At 38.9% G+C, this 26,166-nt stretch overlaps 1 protein-coding gene across 2 annotated transcripts in view; it reads left to right on the forward strand.

Annotated features, from left to right (window-relative positions):
- Window positions 1–26,166, forward strand: part of abat (4-aminobutyrate aminotransferase) — a 40,371-nt gene that overhangs the window by 10,899 nt on the left and 3,306 nt on the right. For both annotated transcript variants that reach the window (XM_015012563.2, XM_088008030.1), the window contains 15 exons: window positions 3,416–3,475; window positions 7,148–7,288; window positions 13,457–13,554; window positions 13,674–13,703; window positions 16,453–16,570; window positions 18,813–18,862; window positions 19,848–19,928; window positions 20,036–20,128; window positions 20,958–21,020; window positions 21,131–21,194; window positions 22,292–22,440; window positions 22,937–23,074; window positions 23,534–23,701; window positions 24,732–24,878; window positions 25,520–25,631. In XM_015012563.2, the coding sequence (XP_014868049.2) occupies window positions 7,219–7,288; window positions 13,457–13,554; window positions 13,674–13,703; window positions 16,453–16,570; window positions 18,813–18,862; window positions 19,848–19,928; window positions 20,036–20,128; window positions 20,958–21,020; window positions 21,131–21,194; window positions 22,292–22,440; window positions 22,937–23,074; window positions 23,534–23,701; window positions 24,732–24,878; window positions 25,520–25,631 (1,381 nt within the window). In that variant the 5' untranslated portion in view covers window positions 3,416–3,475; window positions 7,148–7,218. The remainder of the gene's footprint in view (window positions 1–3,415; window positions 3,476–7,147; window positions 7,289–13,456; window positions 13,555–13,673; window positions 13,704–16,452; window positions 16,571–18,812; window positions 18,863–19,847; window positions 19,929–20,035; window positions 20,129–20,957; window positions 21,021–21,130; window positions 21,195–22,291; window positions 22,441–22,936; window positions 23,075–23,533; window positions 23,702–24,731; window positions 24,879–25,519; window positions 25,632–26,166) is intronic.

Raw genomic sequence — 26,166 nt, forward strand, 5'->3', positions numbered from 1 at the left:
TAAACTAAACCTTGGCAAAAGTGAAATTTTTCCATTAAACTCGGTGGCTCGAAAATATTCACTTGCTTCTCTTCCATTTAGGGTTGCCCTTGATGGTTTTACATATTTAGGGGTTAAGGTCAAATGTAAATTTTGCGACCTTTTTAAATTTAACTTTGAGCCGTTGGTGGACAAGGTCAAACAAGACGTAGATAGATGGTCTTTGCTTCATTTATCCGTTGCTGGGAGAATTAATACGATTAAAATGAATGTGCTTCCCAAGTTTTCTTTTCTCTTTCAGTGTGTCCCTGTTTTTATCCCCGTTTCTTTTTTTAGCAAACTGGACCAAATCATCACTGGATTTATCTGGGATCATAAACCTTCTAGAATTCGTAAATCATATCTTAGGAGACCAAAAAGTGTGGGTGGAATGGCATGGCCGGACTTTATGTTTTATTATTGGGCATCCAATATTAGAATTCTTATTTATTGGTTAAAGGCAAATGATTTGGACGGTGCCCCGGCTTGGTTGGATTTGGAAGCCTCATCCTGTATACGATCGTCTTTGTCTGCTTTAGTTTATGCTCCCAAATTGCTATCAGGAGCTGAAATTCCGAACAACAAAATGGTGAGAGTGACTCTGAAAATTTGGTTTCAGTTCCGCCGCTATTTTAAATTAAACTTTTTTTCTTTACAATCTCCTATCTTCAAGAACCCTTTATTCCGGCCCTCTATGATCGATAGTGCTTTCTCCGTTTGGTTCTCTCATGGTATCAAAAGCTTTAGTGACCTCTATGAGGAAGGGTACATTCGTCTCCTTTGATCAGCTTTCTGCAAAATTCGACCTCCCAAAGAGCCACTTTTTTCGTTACCTACAGGTCCGAAGTTATGTCAAGGCAAAAACTTCTCTCTTTCCCTTTAAACCTCCTGTTAATGATTTGGATAATCTTCTGTCACCTCCCCCACCGAAAAAGGGTCCTATTTCATGTCTATATGAGAGATTGTGCTGTTTTCGTGAGTCCCCAATTCTCTCAATCAAAGCGGCATGGGAGGAGGACTTTGGCTTTCTGTTTCCAGATGACTTGTGGGACAGAATTCTTTACCGTGTACATGGTTCGTCACTGTGTGCCAGACATGGACTACTTCAGTGTAAGGTCTTGCATCGTACTCACTGGACTAAGGCCAAGCTTTCAAAAATATACCCAAACGTTAGTCCGGAATGCGATCGTTGCCATCAAACACCGGCCTCACTGATCCATATGTTTTGGTCATGCCCATCACTAAAGCATTATTGGACAAACATTTTTGCAGCCTTGTCTGAAGTAGCTCATATGTCCATCCAGCCTGATCCACTAACTGCATTGTTTGGTGTACTTTCTGAGACGGTTTCTTTGTCTAGACTTGAGGCTGATCTGGTTTCATTTCTCACTTTGTTGGCAAGGCGTAGAATATTGCTGTGCTGGAAATCAGCTTTACCTCCCTCATTTGAAATCTGGATTAAAGATGCTTTACACTTTAGTAAACTTGATAAGATTAAATTTACCCTACGAGGTTCCACAACCAAATTTTTAAAGATTTGGCAGCCGTTTTTTGATTTTGTTCAGACATTGCCGTCCCGTATGGTGCCCAACTAAATTTTTGCTTTTGCCTGACCTTTTTTATTTACATTATCATATTATTTATTTTGTCATTAATACCCATTGATGTACCTTTTTCTTAAATCCTTTCCCCCCCCCTTTTCCCCCCCCCCCCCTTTCTTTCACTATTAAGACCTAGTTTTATATCATTGTACTTTGCACACAAGACTAATGTATTTTTTATTTCTTCTTCTAACATATCTACTTTCTGTTTTTTTTTTTTCTTGTTTTCTTTTCTTAGTCCTCTGGATTTTATTTGGGAAGGCTTATCCATGTGTTCTGTACGACTTTTGTTCGGTTCTGTTATAGAAAAAAAAGTCTTCATATCTTGTTCATATACTTTTGCACATTTTGTATTTTGCTGTTAAAACCTAATAAAAAATTTATAAAAAAAAAAAAAAATTAAATATTAGAGATCTGCTACAAAAAAAAAAAAAAAAAAAAAAAAGATATTCTAATGTTTCTTCATCCTTACCCAAACTGAAAATTGGAGGCTGTACTCTGACTGATAGGAAGTGCAATATTGTTGTACTAGTGACTACCTTCAAATCTAAATTGTTTATTGATTACACTGTTATCTTGGTAACAACAAATTTGTCTATAATTGAGAAGGCATTCTCAAATGGCCAGTTTCACTAAAGGTTAGAGAGACTCACTTCAAAATCTCACAATATTTACCCAGTGACTGACTTTTTGCACAAAAGATTTAAATTTGGTCCAGCATGTTGTGGCTTTTGTGAATGTCCAGGAGAATCCCTTAATCATCTTTTTTTTCCTTGTCTCTTTTCTTGTAAACTGTGGACATCCTAGAGATGACCATTATCCATATATTATACTGTGTTGACCTTGATAGGCAAATATCTGAAGTGGTAAATATTGTCTTCTTGCTTGTTAAATATCATATACACGGCTGTAAATGGAGAGGTTCTGCTGCTTGTTTTGATTTTTTTTCCTTGACCAATTTAAACTGTATTACACCTCACTGAAACATTTGAAATCTGTGTATGCAAAAACAGTAACTGCCAATATCTCTATTTTCCTTTTGTTTTAAATCTTGCTCTATTTTTATCATTTGCCTTACTGTTACATGCTTGTCTTTTATAGTCTTACCCCAATGTTTTGTTTTGGCTTTTTCCTACCTATGTTCCAATGTTCTTTTTGTTTAATATTGTATACTGTTTGTTTAATATTAATTTTAAAAAAAATTAACTACATGGTTAGCGTGGTTATCTCTCTAAAGGGCAGAATTCCTAACATAGATATGAAATTATTTGCAAAATAAATTGTTTACAAATTTGACCAAGAAATAAATATTCTGCCATTGCAACCATTGAAAGTGTGCTTCTTGAAGACGATGACCAGGCCAAGTACGCCGCCTGACCAGCAGCCATCAGCAAACTGTGGTTGTTTTAACATGCGAGGGCCCAGCTGTACATCTGTCATTCTTCTGATTGTTCTGGAGCCAGGACTGTCAGCTGTCTGTGCAGTAGAGCGATATACTGTAAAGGGAAATGTGGAGCAGCATAATCTCCTCTACTGAAAAGCTCTGTTGATGTTTTTTGTTGTCACATTGCTAATTTTTAAAAAAGTTGTGAATTCAGAAAATAAAACCATTTCCTTTTGTACTGAAAACAGAGCCAGCAGTGCCTGGAGTTTAAACAAATCAAACACTTTAATTTCATATTCTGTTTGCTTTAAATGGCTGGGGTTGAGTTTCTTATCCAGATCGCTTTTCCTTTCTTTCCTTATTCCTTAAATGACTAATTATTGATATTAATTTACCTAATATGTTTTTGCAGGAGCAGGCCTTGTGCAGGGACATTTAAGACAGTTGGAACCAGGAACTCTTAAATCAGCTGGTAAGTTATTCTAAGTCAAAATCTACCCGTATTAGCATGGACTGCTGTGTTTTCAGATCATCAAACTAATGCTAATCAACCAGACAAAGATAACCTAAGTAAATAGCTCTGAAATTAGGATTTTATTTATTCAAGAACAAAGACTTAGGGGGAAAAAATAACCTTGAAAACTTAACTTGAAAAACAAGTTGCACCAAAAATGTTTGTGCTGCCACGACCATCAAGCGGTGAATCATTCACATCACTATGAAGGATGTTTGTGCCATTCTTCTTGTAGCCAGTCAGATGGGAGTGTGCTTTGACTCACTGTCCCTCTGCCAGACATGATCCTTCATGATTCTTCTGGTTGAGAGCAGACTCCCTGTGAAGTTGTTCAGGTGTTGAAGCAGCCAGCAGCTCCAGACCATTATAATGTCACTTCCATGTCTGACTCAGTGTAGTTTTCCTGAAACACTGTGCCTGTTCTACACCAGATGTACAGAGATGCACACCTACAAGAAAGTTCACATTTTGTCTCAGGAGAATATTTACCCAGAAGTGCTGGAAACCAACCATGTTTTTTTTCTCTTTTTTTTGGTAACTGTAAAATTGTTCCTGTGTTCTGTTGGGTCAATGGTGGTTTTGGCTCTGAAATGGAAGCCATTTTCTCCCAGTGTCTCTTTATCATTGGATCCTGAACTTAGCTGAGGTGCTTTGGTATGGGTGAATTATTCTGCTATAAGTGGGAGCACACATTTTCTGTTTGAAAGCAGGACTTCATGTCTGTCTTCTTGAAATTTCTAATGCTTGTACTCAACACTGTGCTTTGTCAAACATTTCTCCTTGTAGAGAGTTATCCATTCTCCATGCTGAGTTCTCGATGTATGAGGTTGAAGATGAGTCAGTGAGTTGAATTCATGAATTCCATTTATTAATACCAAAATACAGCTGGTCCATTTCACATGTTACCTTGAAGATCTAGCAAGACAAAATGGCACCGCAGAAGGGGTTGTGATCTCCTTTGTTAGCCTCTATCTAAGCTACGCCCCAGAGGGTGTTCCCTAGTTGTCATTTCCTCTAACCCGAGCTCTCATTTGCATTTCCTAACTTGTAATTTCCTTTAGGTTTAGCTAAGCAACTAGCTAACAGAGATGGAAGGAAAACACCATTATTTATTCTCAACAGCGCCCAAAACGTACCTCTCCTAAATATCCACCAGTAGTAGTACACTGCTAGCAGATATTTAGTAGCCACACAGGCATTCCCACGAGAAGAAAACAAACCCACCCAGTATAACACTTTCATTCTATTGGCTGAGAGGTTGCCAGGCAACAATACTTTTTTATTCGAGTGCGAGCAGAAAAGAATTTTCAAGCGAGCAGAGAGGTTAGCAAGCAGAGATTTGATCCGAGCAGAGAGACGTTTTGAGGGTGAGGAGGCTGCTGAGGAAGCCTCTGAGAAGCTTCATCATGTGGAAGCTGCAGACCTGTGGTCATTTGCAGACCTGGGGTCATCCAGTGTTTCTGCTTCCCCTAGGCTGTTCTGGTGTCAGGTCAGGCCATCTGTGTAGCAGATGGAACTCGCTCCAAACTGGGTCATACAGTTGGATTATAAATCCAGGCACTGCAGCAAATGTGGAGCATCAGAATAAATCATATTGTAATGTCTCATGCTGGTGTTGATTTGAGGCTCTATTTTCTTTATTTCAGGACATGGAAGAGACCTGCAGATCTTTTTAGCATTAAATATAATTTTCTTCACCATTGTTAAAATTTGCTTCAGTAATTATTTTGGGCTGAAGAACAAACCAAATTCACATTTCTTCCTGTATCATTATCTTATTTAATTTGTAAGACTCAAAGTTTTTCCTTATGAAAAACTAATCTGTCATCCCTCCATCAGCTGAGGGCCTCTCCACCTCCTTCTGCTCCTCCTCCTCCCTCTTCCTCCTCCTCCTGCTGCTGCTGCTGTGTAACCAGAGTAAAACTAGCCGAGGTAAAATACAAAACTGTTGCTTGGACAAAGAAGGAATCAATACTGTAGTCATAGAGCTCAGTCCATCAGGTTAAAAACTGGTGAACAGTTCTTAACCTGATAGATGTCCTGGAAACATATAAAACCCATGGAGATCTGTCACTTCGAGCTGTTTCCCCCCCGGCTGTGTTTACATCATGTAGATTATTTTAAAACGCAGCCATAAACCCATTTGTACAGACAGACTTTTAATTTATTCAATGTTATGTTGGATGTGTTTTTCCTATATTTTGTGAAGCACTTTGTGATTTTTATCTGTGAAAGGTGCTATACAAATAACATTTTACTAACCGGTACTTATATTATGTTGCTTCTCTGCTTCAGTTAAATGCCCCATAATGCTTCACTCCATTACTGCCACTGTCACAAATATGACACGGCTAGCCCCCCTGTCCAGCAATAAGATGGAAACAAACATCAGTTGTTTATTTTGGCCCAGTTTTACTGTATTTATCTCCAGAGTACCAGCCTGGTTCCTGAATGAGGTTCCTACAGTTAAACATTCAGACCACATGCATGCAGTGAGCTGTATGTTCTACATCTGGGTGGCAGAGACCGTGAAGCCTCTGAACTGGAGGGAGAAGCATAGTGTGGACAGGGTGCAGCAGAAACAGGATGGAACTGACCATCAGGTCTCTGTCAGGTTACATGAGGAGAAGCCCTGATGCGTTTCATGAAGACGCACCGATCAGGACGCAGCCTCTCCCAGCATGCAGAGCAGGGTTCCTGGGTTTCAAATCAGAACTTTGTGTTCTGATTTTAGCTCCTAACAGTTGAAACTCCCAGTCTCCCCAAGCCCCTCCTCGCCCCCCCCTTCATCACTTTGTTATGCACCCCCCTTCTGTTGCTGCCCCCCACCCTCTTACTCCCCCTCTCAGGCTCATAGATGCAGTCTTGTGTAACTCTCGACCTAAACCAGTTTGATCCAGTTCATGAGTTGTTGCCAAGAGACCGTCTGGGTGTGAATGCATGTGTGTCTATGGTGTTTTTGTTGTTGTCTTTGTGTGTGTGTGTGTGTGTGTGTGTGTGTGTGTGTGTGTGTGTGTGTGTGTGTGTCTGAAGGGCTGGGTTTTCTGTTGTATGTGAAGGCAGTTAACTGGAATGTTCCTGTTCCTGCAGCCTGCCTTACGTAAGAGCTGAAGAGTGAGGAGAAGGAGCAGACAGCCATGTCTCTGTAGCATTCTTCCTGTTTACTGGAGGCAGATCAGAAGTTGGAGGTTTTGGTTCTGTTGTTGTTCTGGTGGAGATCTGGGTGCTGCTCCAAGTTGCTCTCATCTCGACATCTCTGCCCTTAAACATCAGTGCCCCTCGCAGCTTTAATGTCAGCAGGTTTTACAGAAACAGTACTTTTCATTTTAACATGATTGAGATCATGGGCTGTGAACATATGAATGTTTGCCTGGACATTGTTTGAGCAACAGAAAGTAGATATTAGTTTGCCAGCCAGTTGATGGATCACTCGCGTAGTAAAGATTTGACACATGACCCCCTGATTGGCTGTGATCGGAGGAGCTGGCTGGCTGCTGGTCGCTCTCCTCAGCCGGCCCGGCGGCCAATCGCAGAGCTCTGTCACTTCTCATTTTTCCTTCTCCCTCTTTGCTCTGACTCAACTCCTCATCACTTGATTTGAAGCATCGTTCTGTCTGTGCCGGTCTGCAGGTGCCTGAGTGAAGTCAGTCAGTGAGCGCCGTGCCAGCCGCTGTCGCTCTCCGCTCTGTGGCTGTCTGGTCATGGCGAGCTGCTTGATCGGCCGTCAGCTGTCTCTCTGCGTGCAGAAGAACTTATGGCTGAAATCTGCAGGTAAACCCAAAACAACAACCCATCACCCACTCTTTGGTTCCAACGTTTTGTTTATGTTTTTTAACAAGGACAAAATACATAAAAGACTAAAAATGCCACTTTTTATGTAAAAATTGGATTTTAAAAACAAAATGTACAGACCTCTACACATCTACAAAATAATATGCAAAAACAACAAAAATCTAGAAATGCATTGTGTTCATGTCAGTTATTACACTTTAAATTTTAAGTGCACATTTCTAGATAGATTTGTTTTATATATTTGTTAATGTCTGTTTTGTCTTTGAACAAGTCATTTATATATGTGTAATTTTGAATTGTTGCAATACAGTTGTAAGGTGTTATGTAATATTATTAATTTACTGAAGAGATTATCTCAGATTTGAGCTGAAGATTTCTCAGTGCATGTCTGCATATTAGATTTTTATATATAAATGTTGTATTCTAATATGCAAAATAAAACAATTCCACTAAATTATTGAGGAACAGGAAATAATAATACTAATTATTATCCATGCCTTATCCAGTGATAAGGCATGCTTTGAAGCTCATTAAAGCTGATGAAATGTGGGTCTGTCAAGCAGTATGTGGGTCATTTAGGCATTTTTACAAGATGGAGAGCAGTTTTCATAATAAAATAAGATGATTACTGTAAGATAATAACTTTCTACTAACTCTTCTTCTGCCTCTCTTTTACATTATGTTGTGTTCCATCCTTGTTTGTGTGCCACTGGGCCTTGATGAGTGCAGTAGTCCTCTTTCTGGGATTGAATCCCACTACCCCCCTGTCACATGTTGATGTGCACCTGGGCAAGACACTTAGCTTCAACTTACCTACTGATCTGCATATTGGTGGATGTGTTGGATGTGGTTGTAGTGTAAAACGCTTTGATTGGTCGATATAATTCAGTCCATGATCCACTGAAAGAGTCGGATTAATGTAGAATCTTCAGTAAGCTTCAGCCTTGGAGTCTTAGACGTGTTCAACAGTTCATGGAATGATCTGTGTGAATGTTTGACTGACCTCAGGATGTGCTTATCAAAACTCAGTAACAGAGCCATGTGTCATTGGCCAGCTGTGCTGAAGTCCAGCACTTTGAACTAGAATAAGAGTCAGTGACAATAAAGCAATGTGTGCCAGAGGACTGAGCTGGTTTAAACCGCTTCCTTTAGTTCCAGTGAGGAACTGCCAACTCAGCTGACAAATTAACAGATTACGAGAAGCAAAGTTTGTCCTGCTTCTCTGAGATCCGGCCAACCTCTGGATATAAACTCCATTTATGGACTCACCTTTAACTCTTTCACCATCACAGGGTGAACTCTGACCCTTCTCGGATATCAGCCTCAAAGAACTATTTGTTCCAATCAAATTCTAGTTAAAGCATTTCAGAAAAGTAAGAGGTGTTGTTTTCTACTTCAGTGACAGTGTGTGATATATTGGATTCCAGATGTGCATGGTGTGTGCTTTGCATTTGAAGAAGGTCAAATTTCCATTTAGTTCTCCTTAAATTAATCTGAAGACGGGGATTGAACAACACAGAGGGATTCTTTAAAGTTTCAGAGAAACATGAGAAAAATGAGATCAGAGGTCAGACATGGTTTTTACATGACTCCAGATTATATAGAGCACATGTGTCAAACTCAAGGCCCGCGGGCCACATGTGGCCCGCCATGTCATTTTATGTGCCCCCCCCCCAGCGTTTTATAGGTCCATGATTGACTTAAAATATGTTTTGAGCACGAATTGACGACAAACTACATCTCCCATAATGCATTCCGATTGTTACCAGCCAACATTACGGCTTCTCGCCACTAGAGAGCAGCAGAGTCACCTTAAGCTGCTTATTGATTTTCCCAGCAAATAAAACTGAGACATCGACAAGCTAACATCAAAACGTCCAAGAAAAGAAAAATCGATTTACAAGTAAGACTGTGAATGAAGATGTGTGAGTTGGTGTCAGGGCGGCAGGTGGCGCTAGACTTTTTTTGTTATCCGTTATCTTGACCGACAACATAAAAAAAAAAAAAAATTGGCCCTGTACTATTTTTATCCGTGAAATTATAATCATATTAACATCGGCTATTTAGCCGCATTTTATGCGGTTTAGTGAATATTCACCGTGAATCCTGATCTCATCACAAATTAAGCAGATAAATGTATCTACATTTTTCTCCGTAGTGACAAAAAAACCACTGACTGAGGCCCCAATAACTTTTAATAAATTAAATTAAGCGACTTCACTTAAATTAGCATCACTTCACCCACTGGGGTCTGAACGCACTTCCTCCTGGTTCCCATCTGCAGAAAAATCTGCGCTAATTCACCAGTCAGTTGGATCTGTCTGATCCAAACAGATCAACTGAACTCTGAGTGTTTTACCCTGCTGGGTCCGGTGTGCGCTTTAAGGATTTTTTTTTTCTTTTTTTTCGCTTCTCCGAAACGGACATATGTTACGTCTGCAGCTCCTCCAGAGCGCCGCTCTCCTGGGTAACATGAACCCAGAAGGCTCCATTTGTTAAATCCGCTGGATGAGTTTCTCCCAGCGGTTTTTAATTCTTCGCAGTGGCGTAGCGTAACTGCCTCCGCAGTGGTTGAGCAGCGCACTGCGCATGTTACAGTCTAATTAACTTTTGCATCGTCATTTATTTCCTCAAGATAAACTACCGGCTCCTCAAATGGATTAACACAAAGTTGCATTCTCTTTAGTTTTGTCTGGTCTGTAATGGAGACTTGAATTTAATTAACGCGCCATTTCAAACAAAGGTTTCGAATGCGCTTCCTAACCAGAAGCTCCAAAGAGTTATTTAACAATATGAGGTGTTCAATTTATTTTTAACATTGTATTTTCATACATTTTATGCTAGGGGTGCCCAAGTCTAGTTTTCCAGAGCTACCATCTGCAACTTTAGATGCGTTCCTTCTCTAACACACCTGGATCATTTACTCATTATAAGGCTCTACAGAATTGAGTTGCTGCTAATGAGGGAAGTCAACCTTTTGCCTGGGGTGTGTTTTAGCAGGGATGCATCTAAAAGTTGCAGTCTGAAGGACTGCAGCTGGGCACTCCTGATTTGTACCGTCAATGTGGCCCTTTGAGGGTGGCCAATATGCTGAAGTGGCCCTCGGTGAAATTGAGTTTGACACCCCTGATATAGAGGATGGTGGTGGGAGTTTTCTCTTCATTCGGTTTGTGTCGTTTGCGCTCCACGACACTTCACCCACCTCACCTGCTGGTGATTGTCAGTGGCCAGTGGTGCAAAATGGCAGCCTCACTTCTGCAGATGTTAATTAGACATACATTTTATGGGTTTATAAATAAAATTGATTATTACTATATGGAATAATGTTGGTGGATGCTGCATCAAACTCTGTTGGTTTAAATCTCTGTAGCGCCTCCCTGTGTACTCCGTTTTCATAAAATCCTGTTAAAAATTTTTTGACCGGAAAGTATTATGTGTTTTACAGGCACATAGTGCTGTTTTATAGCACAGTCATGTAACAATGTTACCTTAAGTGGTTATGATATATATACAGGTGCTGGTCATAAAATTAGAATATTGTGATAAAGTTCATTATTTTCCATAATGTCATGATAAAAATTAAATTGTCATATATTTTAGATTCATTGCACACCAACTGAAATATTTCAGGTCTTTTATTGTTTTAATTTTGATGATTTTGGCAAACAGCTCATGAAAACCCAAAATCCCTGTCTCAAAAAATTAGAATATTATGAAAAGGTTCTCTGAACGAGCAATAAAAATAATCATCTGAATCAACAAAGTAACTCTAAACACCTGAAAAAGATTCCTGAGGCCTTTAAAAACTCCCAGCCTGGTTCATTACTCAAAACCGCAATCATGGGTCAGACTGCTGACCTGACTGCTGTCCAGAAGGCCATCACTGACATCCTCAAGCAAGAGGGTGAGAAACAGAAAGAAATTTCTGAACGAATCGGCTGTTTGCAGAGTGTTATATCAAGGCACCTCAGTGGGAAGTCAGTAGGAAGGAAAAAGTGTGGCAGAAAACGCTGCACAACGAGAAGAGGTGACCGGACCCTGAGGAAGATTGTGGAGAAGGGCCGATTCCAGACCAAATTAAATTTTCATCTCCATAAAACTTTTCAGCAGATGGAAGCATGAAGTGCTCCAAAATCTTCTGATAGCTGCTGCATTGATCCTGCCCTTGATAAAACCCAGTGGACCAACACCAGCAGCTGACATGGCACCCAGACCATCACTGACTGTGGGTACTTGACACTGGACTTCTGGCATTTTGGCATTTCCTTCTCCCCAGTCTTCCTCCAGAGCCTGGCACTTTGATTTCCGAATGACATGCAAAGTTTGCTTTCATCCGAAAAAAGTACTTTGGACCACTGAACAACAGTGGTCCAAAGTGCTGCTTCTCTGTAGCCCAGGTCAGGCGCTTCTGCCGCTGTTTCTGGTTCAAAAGTGGCTTGACCTTTGACCTGGGGAATGCGGCACCTGTAGCCCATTTCCTGCACACGCCTGTGCACAGTGGCTCTGGATGTTTCTACTCCAGACTCAGTCCACTGCTTCCCCCAAGGTCTGGAATCGGCCCTTCTCCACAATCTTCCTCAGGGTCCGGTCACCTCTTCTCGTTGTGCAGCGTTTTCTGCCACACTTTTTCCTTCCTACTGACTTCCCACTGAGGTGCCTTGATATAACACTCTGCAAACAGCCGATTCGTTCAGAAATTTCTTTCTGTTTCTCACCCTCTTGCTTGAGTATGTCAGTGATGGCCTTCTGGACAGCAGTCAGGTCAGCAGTCTGACCCATGATTGCGGTTTTGAGTAATGAACCAGGCTGGAAGTTTTTAAAGGCCTCAGGAATCTTTTTCAGGTGTTTAGAGTTACTTTGTTGATTCAGATGATTATTTTTATTGCTCGTTCAGAGAACCTTTTCATAATATTCTAATTTTTTGAGACAGGGATTTTGGGTTTTCATGAGCTGTTTGCCAAAATCATCAAAATTAAAACAATAAAAGACCTGAAATATTTCAGTTGGTGTGCAATGAATCTAAAATATATGACAATTTAATTTTTATCATGACATTATGGAAAATAATGAACTTTATCACAATATTCTAATTTTATGACCAGCACCTGTATATGTATATGTATATATATATATATATATATATATATATATATATATATATATATATATATAAAAATATGACTTTAAAAAATTTTTACTGTGTAATTGACTTTAAATTGGGCCTCTGTCTCTTTAAAAACTCCTGCTCTTTCTGAAACTCCGCCTTAACAAAGTCATCACAACATGGCTCCTCTATCTTATTCAATTCAATTCAGAAATACTTTATTGATCCTAAAGGGAAATGACATGTTTTGAAACTCATTAATTCAAAGTCTTCAAAGAGTTGTTGTAGATAGTGATGGCTGTTGGTAGGAAAGATCTCCTGTAGCACTCTCTTACAGCGAATCTGAAGAAGCCTCTGACTGAAGGTGCTCTGTTTTCCCAAGACAGTCTGATGAACATTTTTACCAGCGGTTCACTGAGAAGTTGCTCGGTGGAACTGCAGATGCACAGTTCCACCAGGTGTTTGCTAATTGCTGCTGGCTAGTTTGAAGGAGCTGAGTGGGGCAGGGCTGCTCTGTGAGGTGGAGGCTTGAAAACTGCAGCTCAGAGGAGGAGCTTCATTCTCAAAGGCGGAGCTAAGTCCACCCAGGTGTTTTGCATAGCCTAATGGTTACCATGGAGATTAAGAGATTTCTCAAAACATGCCTGAAAGAATCAAGGGAACACTTCAGAGGGAATAACATTATTGCATGAAATAAACTTAAAAATTTTTTGAATTTGCATAATTCAACCCTTTAACTAGTCATAACCTTTCTACCAGGAAAAGCTGACGGAGCTGCCTGCCTTCACATCATTAGCTGAAGCTCAGAGAGTAAAGTGACATTTGTTAGGTAAAGCAGTTGGTAAAGTTGGCCTGGCAGTGTCACATTACAGGAGCAGCCGGCTGTTCATCTAGACACCTGATTGATGCCAATATTTGGGGGCCATAACGATATACATTAACCTTGAAGTTATTCTACTTTAACTTCAGTGTAGATACATGAACATATAGTGTCTCTGTTCTTGTATTTGTTCCATTCATTCTCTTTAATGCATTTCCATCAGGGTGCCGGTACGTCAGTAAGGCAGCAGCGAAGACGCAGGTGGAGTACGACTATGATGGACCCTTAATGAAAACTACAGTTCCTGGGCCCCGATCACAAGTAATGCAACCTTGCACAATGTTACAATGTGCAAATCACATGCAAACATTCAAAAACAGAGTATCTCCCTCAGGTCATATGGAGTGTTTCAAACCTTGCTTTGTTTTCTTTTATCTTAGGAGCTGACAAAACAACTGGGAGACATTCAGGTGAGTGGGAATATTTCTGTGTGTCAGGCCTTTTATTTGATATATTGTAAGGCCCATATTCACTTTGTGGGGACCCACTGCTTCTTATGGGGCCCAAAGGTAGTTTCCCATAAGAAGAAATGTTGTTTTGGATTATGTTCAGGATCAAAGTGTGGATTGAGTTCAGGTTAGCTTTAGGTTTTGGCAACAGAAATTAATATCTTCAGACAGCATGTCTGAAGATATGCTGTCTTCAGACATGCTGAAGACCTTAAATATTCTATTTAAGGTCTTAAATAGAATAGTTTAACTGTTCTATTTAAGACCTTCTGTAACATATTTACTAACCTCCTGCAGACTGACAGACCTTTTGGGGGCCGAAGCCTGGTCCTAGTGTGATGGGCCCTTTTCTTAGGGTCAGAAAGAAAACGAAAAAATGCAGAAAAACTGTTGTGATGACTCCCAGAAGGCGGAGTGTCGGAAAGTACAATTTCAAGGCATTAAATTCTTAAATGTCTTTTAAGTTATATTTGTCTTAAAAGTTATTATTGCTTTTTTAAGACAACTGCAGGTAACATAGTTACTTTATTGTGCTGTAAAATGGCACTATCTGCCTGGAAAATACATACTAGCCCTTTAAAATGGAGGATATGGGTGGATATAAAACTGTAATTATTCTAAAATACTCTGATTAGTTGTAAATTTTTTATTATTCTCCCTTCCATGTGAACTTGTGTAAGGCTGGTTCTTCATACATATAGCTCATCAGTGTGTGTGGTCAGATTCATCTCCTCTTGTATTAAGTCAGTGAACCAGTTAAATGCTGTTCCACATTTCACTTCTCCAGGAGACACGGTGCCTCTGCAGAGGCCTGCAGCCGTCCTGGCTCGTCTTTACACTAACCGTGCAAACATTGGGAAAACAACACTGATTTAGCACATGTACATTTACTTAAGATTTCATTTTCTTACAGAAGCAGAAATTGTTATAGAAAAAAGTCAAGTTTTAGCACCTAAAACTATAGAAACATGCTGTAAAACATAAAACATGGATATCTTCTCATGCTCCACTTGAAGTATAAGACTGCTAATATCGTCTGCTCTGTGTACACATGATCACTAAGGCCAGCGCTAATGAAAAGATGGAGTTTCATACAGAGTGAGCTGTAAGTGAGAGCCACCTCTGATCTGTTGTATTGTGTAAGTACAGAGCGAGCCTCTCAGAGCCTCCCCTCTGTCTTAATTACTTTATCTTCACACAAGTTATTCAGTCTGCAGCTTAATGAGGGCCAGAGATCTGTGTGTGAAATAACACTCATTACTGATCTGTTATTTGTTCTGTTGCTTCACGTCTAGACATGATCACCACAGAACAGATTAGAATAGAACATTTTATTGGTCAACAAAGGGAAATTATTCAACTGCATTGATATATGGGTAAGGTTACTGTCTGTAAAAAGCCTAGGAGTCAAAATTAGTAAATTTAAGTCAGTGACTATGCTTAAATTTAATATTTGTTCTGTGTTTTTCAACTCGTATACATGTGAAATCAGAATTGAGAGATCCAAATTTAAGGTATTAATTGTATTATTATAAGGTATTATATATATATATATATATATATACTGCTCAAAAAAATAAAGGGAACATTTCACTTTAATTTTGTGTGTGGCTCCAAATCCAGGCCTCCATTGGTTAATAAATTTGATTTCCATTGATGATTTTTGTGTGATTTTGTTGTCAGCACATTCAACTTTGTACAGAACAAAGTATTCAATGAGAATATTTCATTCATTCAGATCTAGGATGTGTTATTTGAGTGTTCCCTTTATTTTTTTGAGCAGTATATACACACACACACACAGAGAGAGATTCGCTGTGTGTAGTGAATCTCTACAGTATGTTGTTAACTTTATATAAAACATTACATAATAAAACATATAATGTGTTATTGTCTTCCTGAATTCATTTTTAAAGAAATACTATAAAAAGCTGAAGGTAACATAGGAGTTTGATTGTGCTATGAAATGGCAGCATACATAATGCTGCCCTTTAATGCATGCACATCCTGACGTTGGGTTGATCTCTCCAGTGTTCCATAACTTCAGGGTTGAAGAGTTGTATTTCTAAATCTCTGATCTTTACTTGTTTTGTTGGAATGTTGCAACTTGTATTCATAACTTCTAAATTTGTGTTCTCACAGATAAAACGTCTGATTTCACATGCATACATGAGTGGAAAAAACATGGAGCAAATGCAGATGTTACGTTTTTCATGTTTATTGACTCTGAGCGTACATTTCACTGAGCTCACCCTGCAGGTGACTCGATCTCTGCTGTTCTTGTCGGGCCATCTGAGTTCTGCTGTTGCCATGGTGTTGTCACTCTGTGCTGAAGGTTTTTAAAGTGGTTGTGGGGAAAAGTAAGCGATGCTTTCAGGAGCATTAGGAAAAACTAAGTTTTAAGCATATTATATGTAGAAAGATATGTAGAAGATAAAGACTTTTTTGTAAACTTATATAAATATTGAAAATCTTCATTTTTAGTATTTTTTAAATAATATATTTCCCAGCCCAGTGTGACAAACTTTTGGATCTACAAGTTTTTTCTTAACATCACCCTGGTAGACTTTGACCTTTGGTGGGGGGGATGCACTGGTGGTGTTTGATTAAATGTGTCAACATAAAATCAAACTCTTTGGTCAGTTGTTATTTTTAAGTATTGTATCATGTTGTTGATTGGGCTATAGTAAAACCAAACGTATGTTTGCAGAATGTTGGTGCAGTCAACTTCTTTTGTAACTATGAAGACAGCAGAGGAAACTACCTGGTGGACGTAGACGGCAACCGCATGCTGGACATTTACACTCAGATCTCCTCCATTCCGATTGGTTAGTAACACAAGATCCAGTTCAATCATCAGATCCAAAAAAATACAAATAAAATAAACTCAGCAATGCTTGATTTTTATTTATGTCAGACAACTGGACCCCTTGACTTACATGTCCATCTCTTTATTTAGTACATTTATGTACTAAACTTTCACAAGTTGTATTTTTATTCCCACCAAAAAATGTATATTTTTTTCCTTTTACTTTGAAATGTCCTGTAAATGTCACCACATTCATCCACGTTTGAAAAAAGTTTGGTTCTAAAGCACAAATCCAGATGGCTGCCTCTGTAAAACCTGTAAAAACGCTGCTCCGCCGCTCTGACTGTCATGCCTGATCTGCAGCAAATCCTTTCTCAAAGTCGCGGCCTAAGGGTTTCTGAGACAGAAGGCATTTGTTGTTCCCTGCAGCTCCTTCCTAACTAATGCAGGATTTCAACAGGCCTGACAGTTTGAGCTGGCTACTGTTTTTACTGAACTTACTGGCGTGATTAAGATTCCTCTATTTCTAAAAACCTGGGTCGATGCAGATTAGAGGATTTATCCACCTAAGCCTTCTGTTAAAATGTTCAGCACTAATGTGCATTTTCACACCAAGCAGTCAAACATCACTGCTACACACATGTCCAATCCCAACCTTATCTCAGACATTGAGTCTAGGGCTGAAACAGTTAATCCGATTATCCCGAAAGTAGTAAAAATAAAAATTGATACCAATTATTTTATCATATTGTCAAAATAGTCAATAAAATAACTGTTAACAAAAAAATAGTTAGTTGTGTCATTCTGATTCTCTTAAGAATTGCTTCTTTTCAGTTTTTCCAAAAAAAAGTTTTTAGAAAGGAAAAATACCAACAAGTGATGCCACTGTCATCTCTTTGTCTTGCAGCAGCTTGTTTTCTCTACAGCTGAGAGGAACTTTTTTTTTTTTTAAGATTTTGTTGGCTCTAGTGGCCTTTATTTGATAGTTAATTGACAGGAAAGTGGGTAATGAGAGAAGGGGAAAGATATGCGGCAAAGGTCACCAGGCTGGGAATCGAACCTGCAACAGCCTGTATGGAGGACTAAGGCCTCCATACATGGGTTGTACTTAACCCCTGCGCCACCACAGCACACCTGCTGAGAGGAACTTTTAATACGTGCACTGTATTATTTTTCTCATGCCAGACGTCTCTCATTCTTCTTCTTATTATTTGCTTTTATATATTCTAACCTTCGGTGTATCTGCATAGTTCTGTTAGCCTGTTGATTTGCTGCTGCACCTGACTTTCCCCAATAAGAGAGATTTCTATTGTAACTAATGAGTTGGTAGCTGACTGCTCCCTGCTGGTCACAGCTGGAACAGCACCGGCATTTATATAAGCGAGCTGCATCAGTTTATGTAAGGATCAGACTCACGGCTTTGTGACACTAACACACTAGTGTTTGTGGTGCAGATACACACACATGCACATCTTTCTCACAGATAGTTTCTATCCAGATCAGGGCTTTTACTGATTACACATAATAAAAACGTCCTAATGTTTACAAGGTTCATCATAACTATAATCTAACCACGAGTCCGTAGAAAGATCAACAGATTCCACATGACTGTTACTGAAATAAAACAGAATAGAAAAGGTTATGCTATGGAAAAACTAAATATACCCTCAAACAAGACCTGCTTAGAAAATTTATAATAAGAATTGTTATTGACATTATAGAAAACGTATAATCAAATTATATGGAGTTTATGAAATTGGTGACTACATCAGTCTGTCAAGTGAAATTATTTGTGCATTTGCATCTTTTTTGTATTTCCAGTATTGTAAAAAATAAGCTTAAGTGGTTACATGAAAAATCTGCAAAATGTAAAAAAAAAAATTTATCTGATTAATTGGCAGAATAACTGATATAATTGTCGATTAGTAAAATAATCATTAGTTGCAGCCCTGGTGTACTTAATTTTTTTTCTTATTGTGTTTCCATTTTGACTTTTGTTAAACAAATGACAGTGTAGAATCTGTTATGTTACAAGAACAACTTTTTGCAAAGCTCCACTTGTCTCTGATGGATTGATTTGTCTTCCATTTGATTATATACATTTCTTTATCATTAGTGCTCTTGTATAGCACGACACAAAATAATCGTCTCATTTTCTTTATTTCATTTCTGTAAGAAATAATTATACAAAATTTTACTGTATGATTCTTAAGTTTGTGTGTGTTTTGTTTTTAATCGGTCCAATTTTGTTCTGTCTTCAGGTTACAACCATCCTGCTCTGCTCAAGCTGATGACCAATCCCAACAATCTGGTAGGTGCACGCACGCACACACGCATGTGCACACACACACACACACACACACACACACACACACACACACACACACACACACACACACACACACATATTGCTCCAGTCAGCAGGAAGCTTCTGGGTATGTAGACATGAAGAAAGAATACCGATACCAAAAAAGTCTTCACAATTATCACAAAACTAGGGCAAATTTTAGATCAAATTAACATTTTTTTTAGAAATTACAATTGATCTTTTCCTAATACTGTTACTATGGAAACACAGACACTTGCCAAGCAAAGTTATTCTAAAGTTGACAAAGCCAAAGGAATATATTGCCTTCGTAAAAACAATCCCAGATGCTGCCCTGCAGACACTGATTGTTTTCACTCCCCAAACAAACTGCAGTCATGTGACTGAGCAGTATAAGGAATTATTGTGAAGTGGAAGGAAAATGATAAAAGGCAAGACTTTCCACTTTTGCTTTTGACTCACAGAAAGTTTTTTTTTTTTTTTTAGAAAGTTGAATTTTCATGTTGATGTGAATTTATAGATCTCGGTAGCACTTTATTCACAATATATACGAGGCAGCGTGTTTCACATAGCCAGGAGAACGCAACAGAAACGTAAAACTGTTTTATAAATAGCCGTATAAGTACTTCATAAATACTAGCATTACAATTATAAAAACAGCCTAGTTGCATGAATTAAAAAGATGTTCCAAACTAACAGTCAGACTGAACTGTACTAGAAACACTCCATGTCCCAAGATGCAGCTTGATGGTCAGTAAAATGTGAAACCTCTGTTGTACTCGGGGAGGAGTCAGGACTGATTCTGCAGAAGAGCTGTTTTTAACTTTTCTGAATAAGAACAGGAGATGATGATACATATACAAAGACATTTGGTTCTATACTGTTTCAGTGAAGTGATGGAATACTGTTGTATTTAAAACTTTGTGTGTTTCTCTGACTTAGTTTCTGCTTTTTTTTTTTTTTTCCCCAGAGCACATTCGTGAATCGACCTGCGCTGGGAATCCTGCCGCCTGAGAATTTTCCAGATAAAATCACTGAAAGTCTTCTCTCAGTTAGTAACACACACAGACACACACACTCTTTAACAGTTGTACATGTGTTCTAGTTAGCAGGAGAGAAGATGATCCCACTGAACCTGGCTGCTCCTCTCTCCCTCAGATCGCTCCCAGTGGAATGACTCGTGTTCAGACCATGGCCTGTGGCTCGTGCGCCAACGAGAACGCCTTCAAGTCCATATTCATCTGGTACAGGGTAAGTGTGTGTGTCCACCCAGAGTGGTGTTAGCCAGCAGAACGTCCACACTGTCATGGTAAACGGATGAAAAGCAGCTGGAAGGAGGCATCAACCTTCAGGCAGGTACCGTCAGAACCAGGCTCTGCAACTAAAACCAAGTTTCCATGACAATAAAGGAATTGTAACTCTAAGCTGTAATCTCAGAGACCTTCTGTCAGTCCTTCGTAACCTTACTGTGTAAAATCAAGAAAGTCCTTCGATTTGGAAATGAGCCTCTGTTTTTCCCTCAATAAATGGTTGTGATCTATTCTTTAAAAGGTTTTTGAGTCTCTTGTGAGTCACCAAGTTAAGAAATTTTTATCTCTCGATATTATCATCTCATCCTTCCAGTCAGGCTTTAGAACAAACTGTTGCTTGGGTTACAGTTTATCTCAGGAAGAGGACATAATGTATTAAATATGATAATTTGTGTTCTGACCTGGTCACAGTTCATACAGGATACTTGACATCTTCTTTTAACTGTTTATTTTTTAATCTCAATGAGTTTTTATGCTGATAAAATAAAGGATAGTTGAAAAAATAAACAAAAAATTATATTTAAAGATTTTCAGTGGAATGTTAAGTAGCTCCTCTTTATTAACTTATACTTTATGCTTAAGATTTATTTTTATTTTTCTTAATGACACATTTATGACTTAAGTTAAAACCAAACTCTTTTTGAATTGGAGTGTTTTTAGGCTGATTGATTCTCTGTGATCCTCATCAGTAACATGTTCACATCAAAGCGTAACAGTTAGTGATGATGGTCTTCCTGTGGAGTCCTGATTCTCTGTTTGCTTCGCTTCAGAACAAAGAGCGGGGCCACAACACGCCGTCTGAGGAGGAGCTGACCACCTGCATGACAAACCAGGTCAGCCTGCTGACCGCCGTCGGCCTGCCTGCCAGCTGAGAGCTGAATGTGTAGAAACAACTCAACCCCCCGTCGTTTTCTTCTTTCACGTTTTGGTTTGTTCCCCTCAGGCCCCAGGGTGTCCAGACCTCAGCATTTTGTCTTTTATGGGAGGTTTTCATGGCAGAACATTGGGTATGTTACACACTTCCTGTTTGTGTCTAGTGTTACCAGAGTTGGGAAGTAACTAAGTACATTTACTCAATTACATTTACTTGAGTAACTTTCTTGAAAAAATTTACTTTTAGGATGATTTTTACTAAGTTGTTCTTTTTGATTTTACTTGAGTAATTTTATCATGAAGTTTCTCTACTCTTGAGTAAAATTTCTGGATTTTTTTTTTTACCCACTGAATGAAGAACAAACATGTTTTAACCAAAATTCACCAGACACACACACATAAACACCCTGCAGTTTATGTTCAAGTTTCATAAGTTTTTTTTATTGAAAGAAACTGATTTGGGAAAAAAGTTTTGTTTTTTTTCCCTGATAGTCTTATTTTTTATTACTTATATAAATTGTAATTTTTATCCTCCAGATACCAAAATCTTATTATATTTATATGTTTTGTTAAATATGGTAAATATAAATAGTTTTAGATTTTGATCAGTCTGGTGATGTAATTTTTAAATATTAAATGATTGATAATTTGATCAGTTGAGTAGACTTTTTACCAAATACTCTTGTACTCTTGAGTAATTTCCTGGACGGATACTTTTTTCTTTTACTTGAGTAAAAATATGTTAAAGTAGTTCTACTCTTACTTGAGTAAATTTTTTGGGTTCGCTGCACACCTCTGTTTGTTACAGAGGAACAAATTGCATGTAAACAATAACACTTTAGAATTCATACACAGTACAGTACGATCTGTGTATAGATCCATGTTGTGTGTCTGTATTTGTGCTGTCGGTGTGTGTGGCATCGCTGCCTCTGGGTCAGAGCATGTCAGAGTTTCAGGGACCTGATTACCAGCAAAAACAGATTTTCTTTAAACAAAATATCAATGTCTAAAAGATTAAATGCATCCAAAGGAATTATAACACTTCCAATTTGTATATGAAAATAATATTGACAGGAGTTTTCTGAAGCAGCATTTTCTAAGCTTTTATTCACAGCAGGAAGATTTCTTAGATGTTATTAATTCAGTCCCAAATTTGTTTTCTGTATAGAGACGGTGAATGTTAATCATGGCTAATATCCATGTATGTATTCATATTTTGCTCCTTTTCAAGGCTGTTTGGCAACAACACACTCCAAAGTGATTCACAAGTTGGATGTTCCGTCGTTTGATTGGCCAGTTGCTCCATTTCCCAGACTCAAGTATCCGCTGGAGGAGTTCAGTCGAGAGAACGCTCAGGAAGAGGCCCGCTGTCTGGAGGAGGTGTGTGTGTGTGTGTGTGTGTGTGTGTGTGTGTGTGTGTGTGTGTGTGTGTGTGTGTGTGTGTGTGTGTGTGTGTGTGTGTGTGTGTGTGTGTGTGTGTGTGTGTGTGTGTGTGTGTGCGCGCGCGCACCCCCATGTATAGCACAGGCTGAAGTCTCATCTCTTATTCATGATAACTGGTAATAATGTGCAGTGGCTGTTGAAGGAAAAATAATAACAAGACCATTCTTATATAAACTTCATTTTGGTGTGAAGCCTTTTTATTATTTAACCTTTATAAAATTTATTTTACAAAATACTGTAAGTAAAAATGTAAAAAAAAATGTTTAAAGTGTGTTTATTATGTTTTGTTTCACAGTGAATGTCTGATGCCTTTTTCCATGAGCTTTAACTATGAGATGACTATTGATATCGAGATGAAGGTTAATCTCCTCTAGTAAAGAAGTGTGTGTGTGTGTGTGTGTGTGTGTGTGTGTGTGTGTGTGTTTCTCTCTAGGTGGAGGACTTGATTGTAAAGTGGAGGCAGAAAGGGAAACCTGTTGCAGGAATCGTTATTGAACCGATTCAGGCTGAAGGTGGAGATAACCACGCCTCCCCAGACTTCTTCAGAAACCTCCGCAACATTTCACGCAAGGTCAGCCATCCTGCTGAGGCCTCACAGCCTCAGTTCAGTTCTGCCTGAATGGGAGGGAAGAACAGAGCAGTAAGGCAAGCAAATGAAATCAGAGCAATAGTGCTCTTAGTGGGACATTCAGAGGCTTTATATGAAATCAGTCACACACTGATGATGGTGAGCTACTTGGATGGTAGCCACAGCTGCCCCGGAGCAGGCTGACAGAACAATTACACATTTTGCTGTTACAACCTTATTCCAAAATGGATTAAAATTTTTTATTTTTCCTTTACTTAAAAACTACATTCAACACATAATGACAACATATTTTATGTTTTTTTTTTTCTTTTACATTTTTACAAATATTTAATAAATGAAAGCCAAGAAGTGACATGTTCAGAGGTAAATGGCTTCACCATGAAGCTCAGCTTCATTCAGTCACTGTCTCACATCTCAGCCTTCCAATGTTTTGTTCCTCAGCATGGCTGTGCTTTTCACGTGGATGAGATCCAGACTGGCGGCGGATGCACAGGGAAGTTCTGGGCCCATCAGCACTGGGGCATGGACGACCCGGCAGAGATCGTCTCCTTCAGTAAGAAGCTGCTGACGGGAGGTTACTACCAGAAGGACGAGCTGCAGGCCGATAAGGTGGGTCAGCGGCTGAAAAGTGGACTTTTAAGTCAGCTGTTGATTTCAGGTCCAACTTGAAAACATCAACCATACACTGTATTATGCAAAATATTTAAAATTCATCATGTTGGATATGTGAAATAAATGTATTTAATAAATTCAAATGTATATATATTATCTTATGTAGATCTGACAATGCAGTAAGTAAATAGAATATTTATGTGAAATTTAGTCATTAAAATGGGAAGTTATATATTTAATTAAAATACCAATTGATTGCTCTATTAAAGCTGTTGTTGTGCTGCAGCTACAGGAAGTTCATCAAATATTAAACTATGTGCAATTATAAAATAATGCATACATTTTAGGAAAAGAAATGTATATGCATTTTATTAATAGCATATTCATTTGGTGTAGTTAATACATACTTGTGTGTATGGTTTTTTTTTTTTTTTTCCCCAAAGAAGTATATTTTATTTTTTAAATGATGGCGTTTTTGGACCTGCAAACAAAAACACAAACATCTAAATAATATCATGTATATTAACGCAGTTTCTAAAGAGTCACACTTTATGACACCATGTATGGAGAATAAGTGAGTTTATATGAAGAAGCTAGCTTTCTAAAATAATGAAAGATAAAATCACACTCAGACATTTTAAGTGATCAGAACCTTTTCCTCTGTGGGGCGATGGGGAAAAGGTTCTGATGTTTGTAACTGATCAAAGTAGTATCACAACATGGTTCTGTCACTGTTCAGCACCTCTGAACAACACATGACGGCTTCCAGGATTTGATTTCCAGCTATTACAACCAGAACCAATCTGGTTCTTCCATCTCCACCACCCAGAAGCTCCTCCCATCATGCCTGCCTGTGCAGCAGCATCACCGGGTCAGAACGCTGAGCAAAAATTTGGTTTACACTTTACAAACCTACTACAGCTTCCAGAGAATAATCCGGGTTTGTTGCTATTTGCCAGATCAGATCAGATCAGATGCCAGGATAAAAACGTCTCGTATTAATAATCTTGTGGTGTTTGTTTTTCAGCCGTACCGTATTTTTAACACCTGGATGGGAGACCCGTCCAAGAACTTGTTCCTGGTTGAGGTTCTTAACGTAATCCGCAGAGAGAACCTCCTGGAGGAAGTGACCCGCTCTGGGAAGGCTCTGCTGAATGGCCTCTACGAGCTGCAGGTACTGCAGACCGCCGCTCACAGCAACGCCGCTCACAGCAACGCCGCTCACAGCAACGCCGCTCACAGCAACGCCGCCAACCTCTGAAACATCACTTTATTTCAGTCATTTTGTGTTGTTAATGCTTTAGTCTTACTTACACTTTAAGTGCAGTAGATTACCTAGATAGAACAAACATGCCTTGATATGAATGGTTGCCATTCATAGTTCTTTGAACTTTTCCACACTTTCCACATTAAAACCAGACATTTCAGTGTACTTTATTGGGATTTTTAATAAAGGGCCAGCACAAAATAGGCAGAGCTGCAGTAAAATGATCCAGAGTTTTGCATTTTCTCACAAATAAAAGTCTGAAAAGTGTGGCATTCATTTCTTGAACCACATTTTGCTGCGGTTACATCTGCAAATCTTTTGGGATCTCTCACTATAAGCTCAGAATCTTGGAAAAAAAATCTAAAAATTGAAATGTTTGTGAATACTTTAAGGTATTGTAAGCTTTACCTTTTAAAATTAAGAAAAATCTTCAAAGTGAATGATTTGTAGTATTTAAAAAATCCTAAGGAGCTGCAGTAGTTCAGATTGTTGGTGTTTTTATAATGTGAATGTCTGTGATAACGAGCTAACCCTCCACCCCCCTCCAGGCTCAGTACCCCGGCCTGCTGAGCCGAGCTCGAGGACAGGGGACGTTCTGTGCCATTGATGTGCGGGACGCTGCCACGCGAGACAGACTGCTGTTGCAGGCCAGAGACAAAGGTACATTTTTCTTGAAATGGTTCCATAATGTAGGGAGAATGTATTTCTGGATTTAGTAGCAGATGTTGGTTGTGTCACTTCCTCTGTGATGGTGCTAGGCTTGTTTTGGTGTCATTTATAGGCTTAGATGATTAAGGTTTGACAAAACAAGACTTGATGTCAGTTGAACAATTCATTCACTTAACCACCAGAGGGCTTCACACCTCCTGTAAACATCCACATCAGGCCAGCACCACCATGCTGATCCCACAGGGGTTCAGTTTGGGTCGGTCCGTCTTCTCCTCCAGAGGTAGACTGATAAACCGCCATGTGTTTAACTTCTTGGAGGACAGTTTGGGTCTAAAACGTGGTGTTATATGATGCTAATACAGACTCTCCTCTTTCTTCATCCCACATCATCACACTGCCTCCACCAAAAGTAGCTTGAAAAAGAAAAAGGTTGTTTTTATGGGCACAACCCACAAATTTAACTTTCCTACTAAACCAAATTCACATGCAAAGTTTAAAATAAAAAGTAAAGAATTTCAAACTAAAG

This window comes from Poecilia mexicana, unplaced genomic scaffold (genome assembly GCF_051168715.1).
Source record: "Poecilia mexicana isolate PSO_F unplaced genomic scaffold, ASM5116871v1 scaffold_8, whole genome shotgun sequence".
NCBI lineage: Eukaryota > Metazoa > Chordata > Actinopteri > Cyprinodontiformes > Poeciliidae > Poecilia > Poecilia mexicana.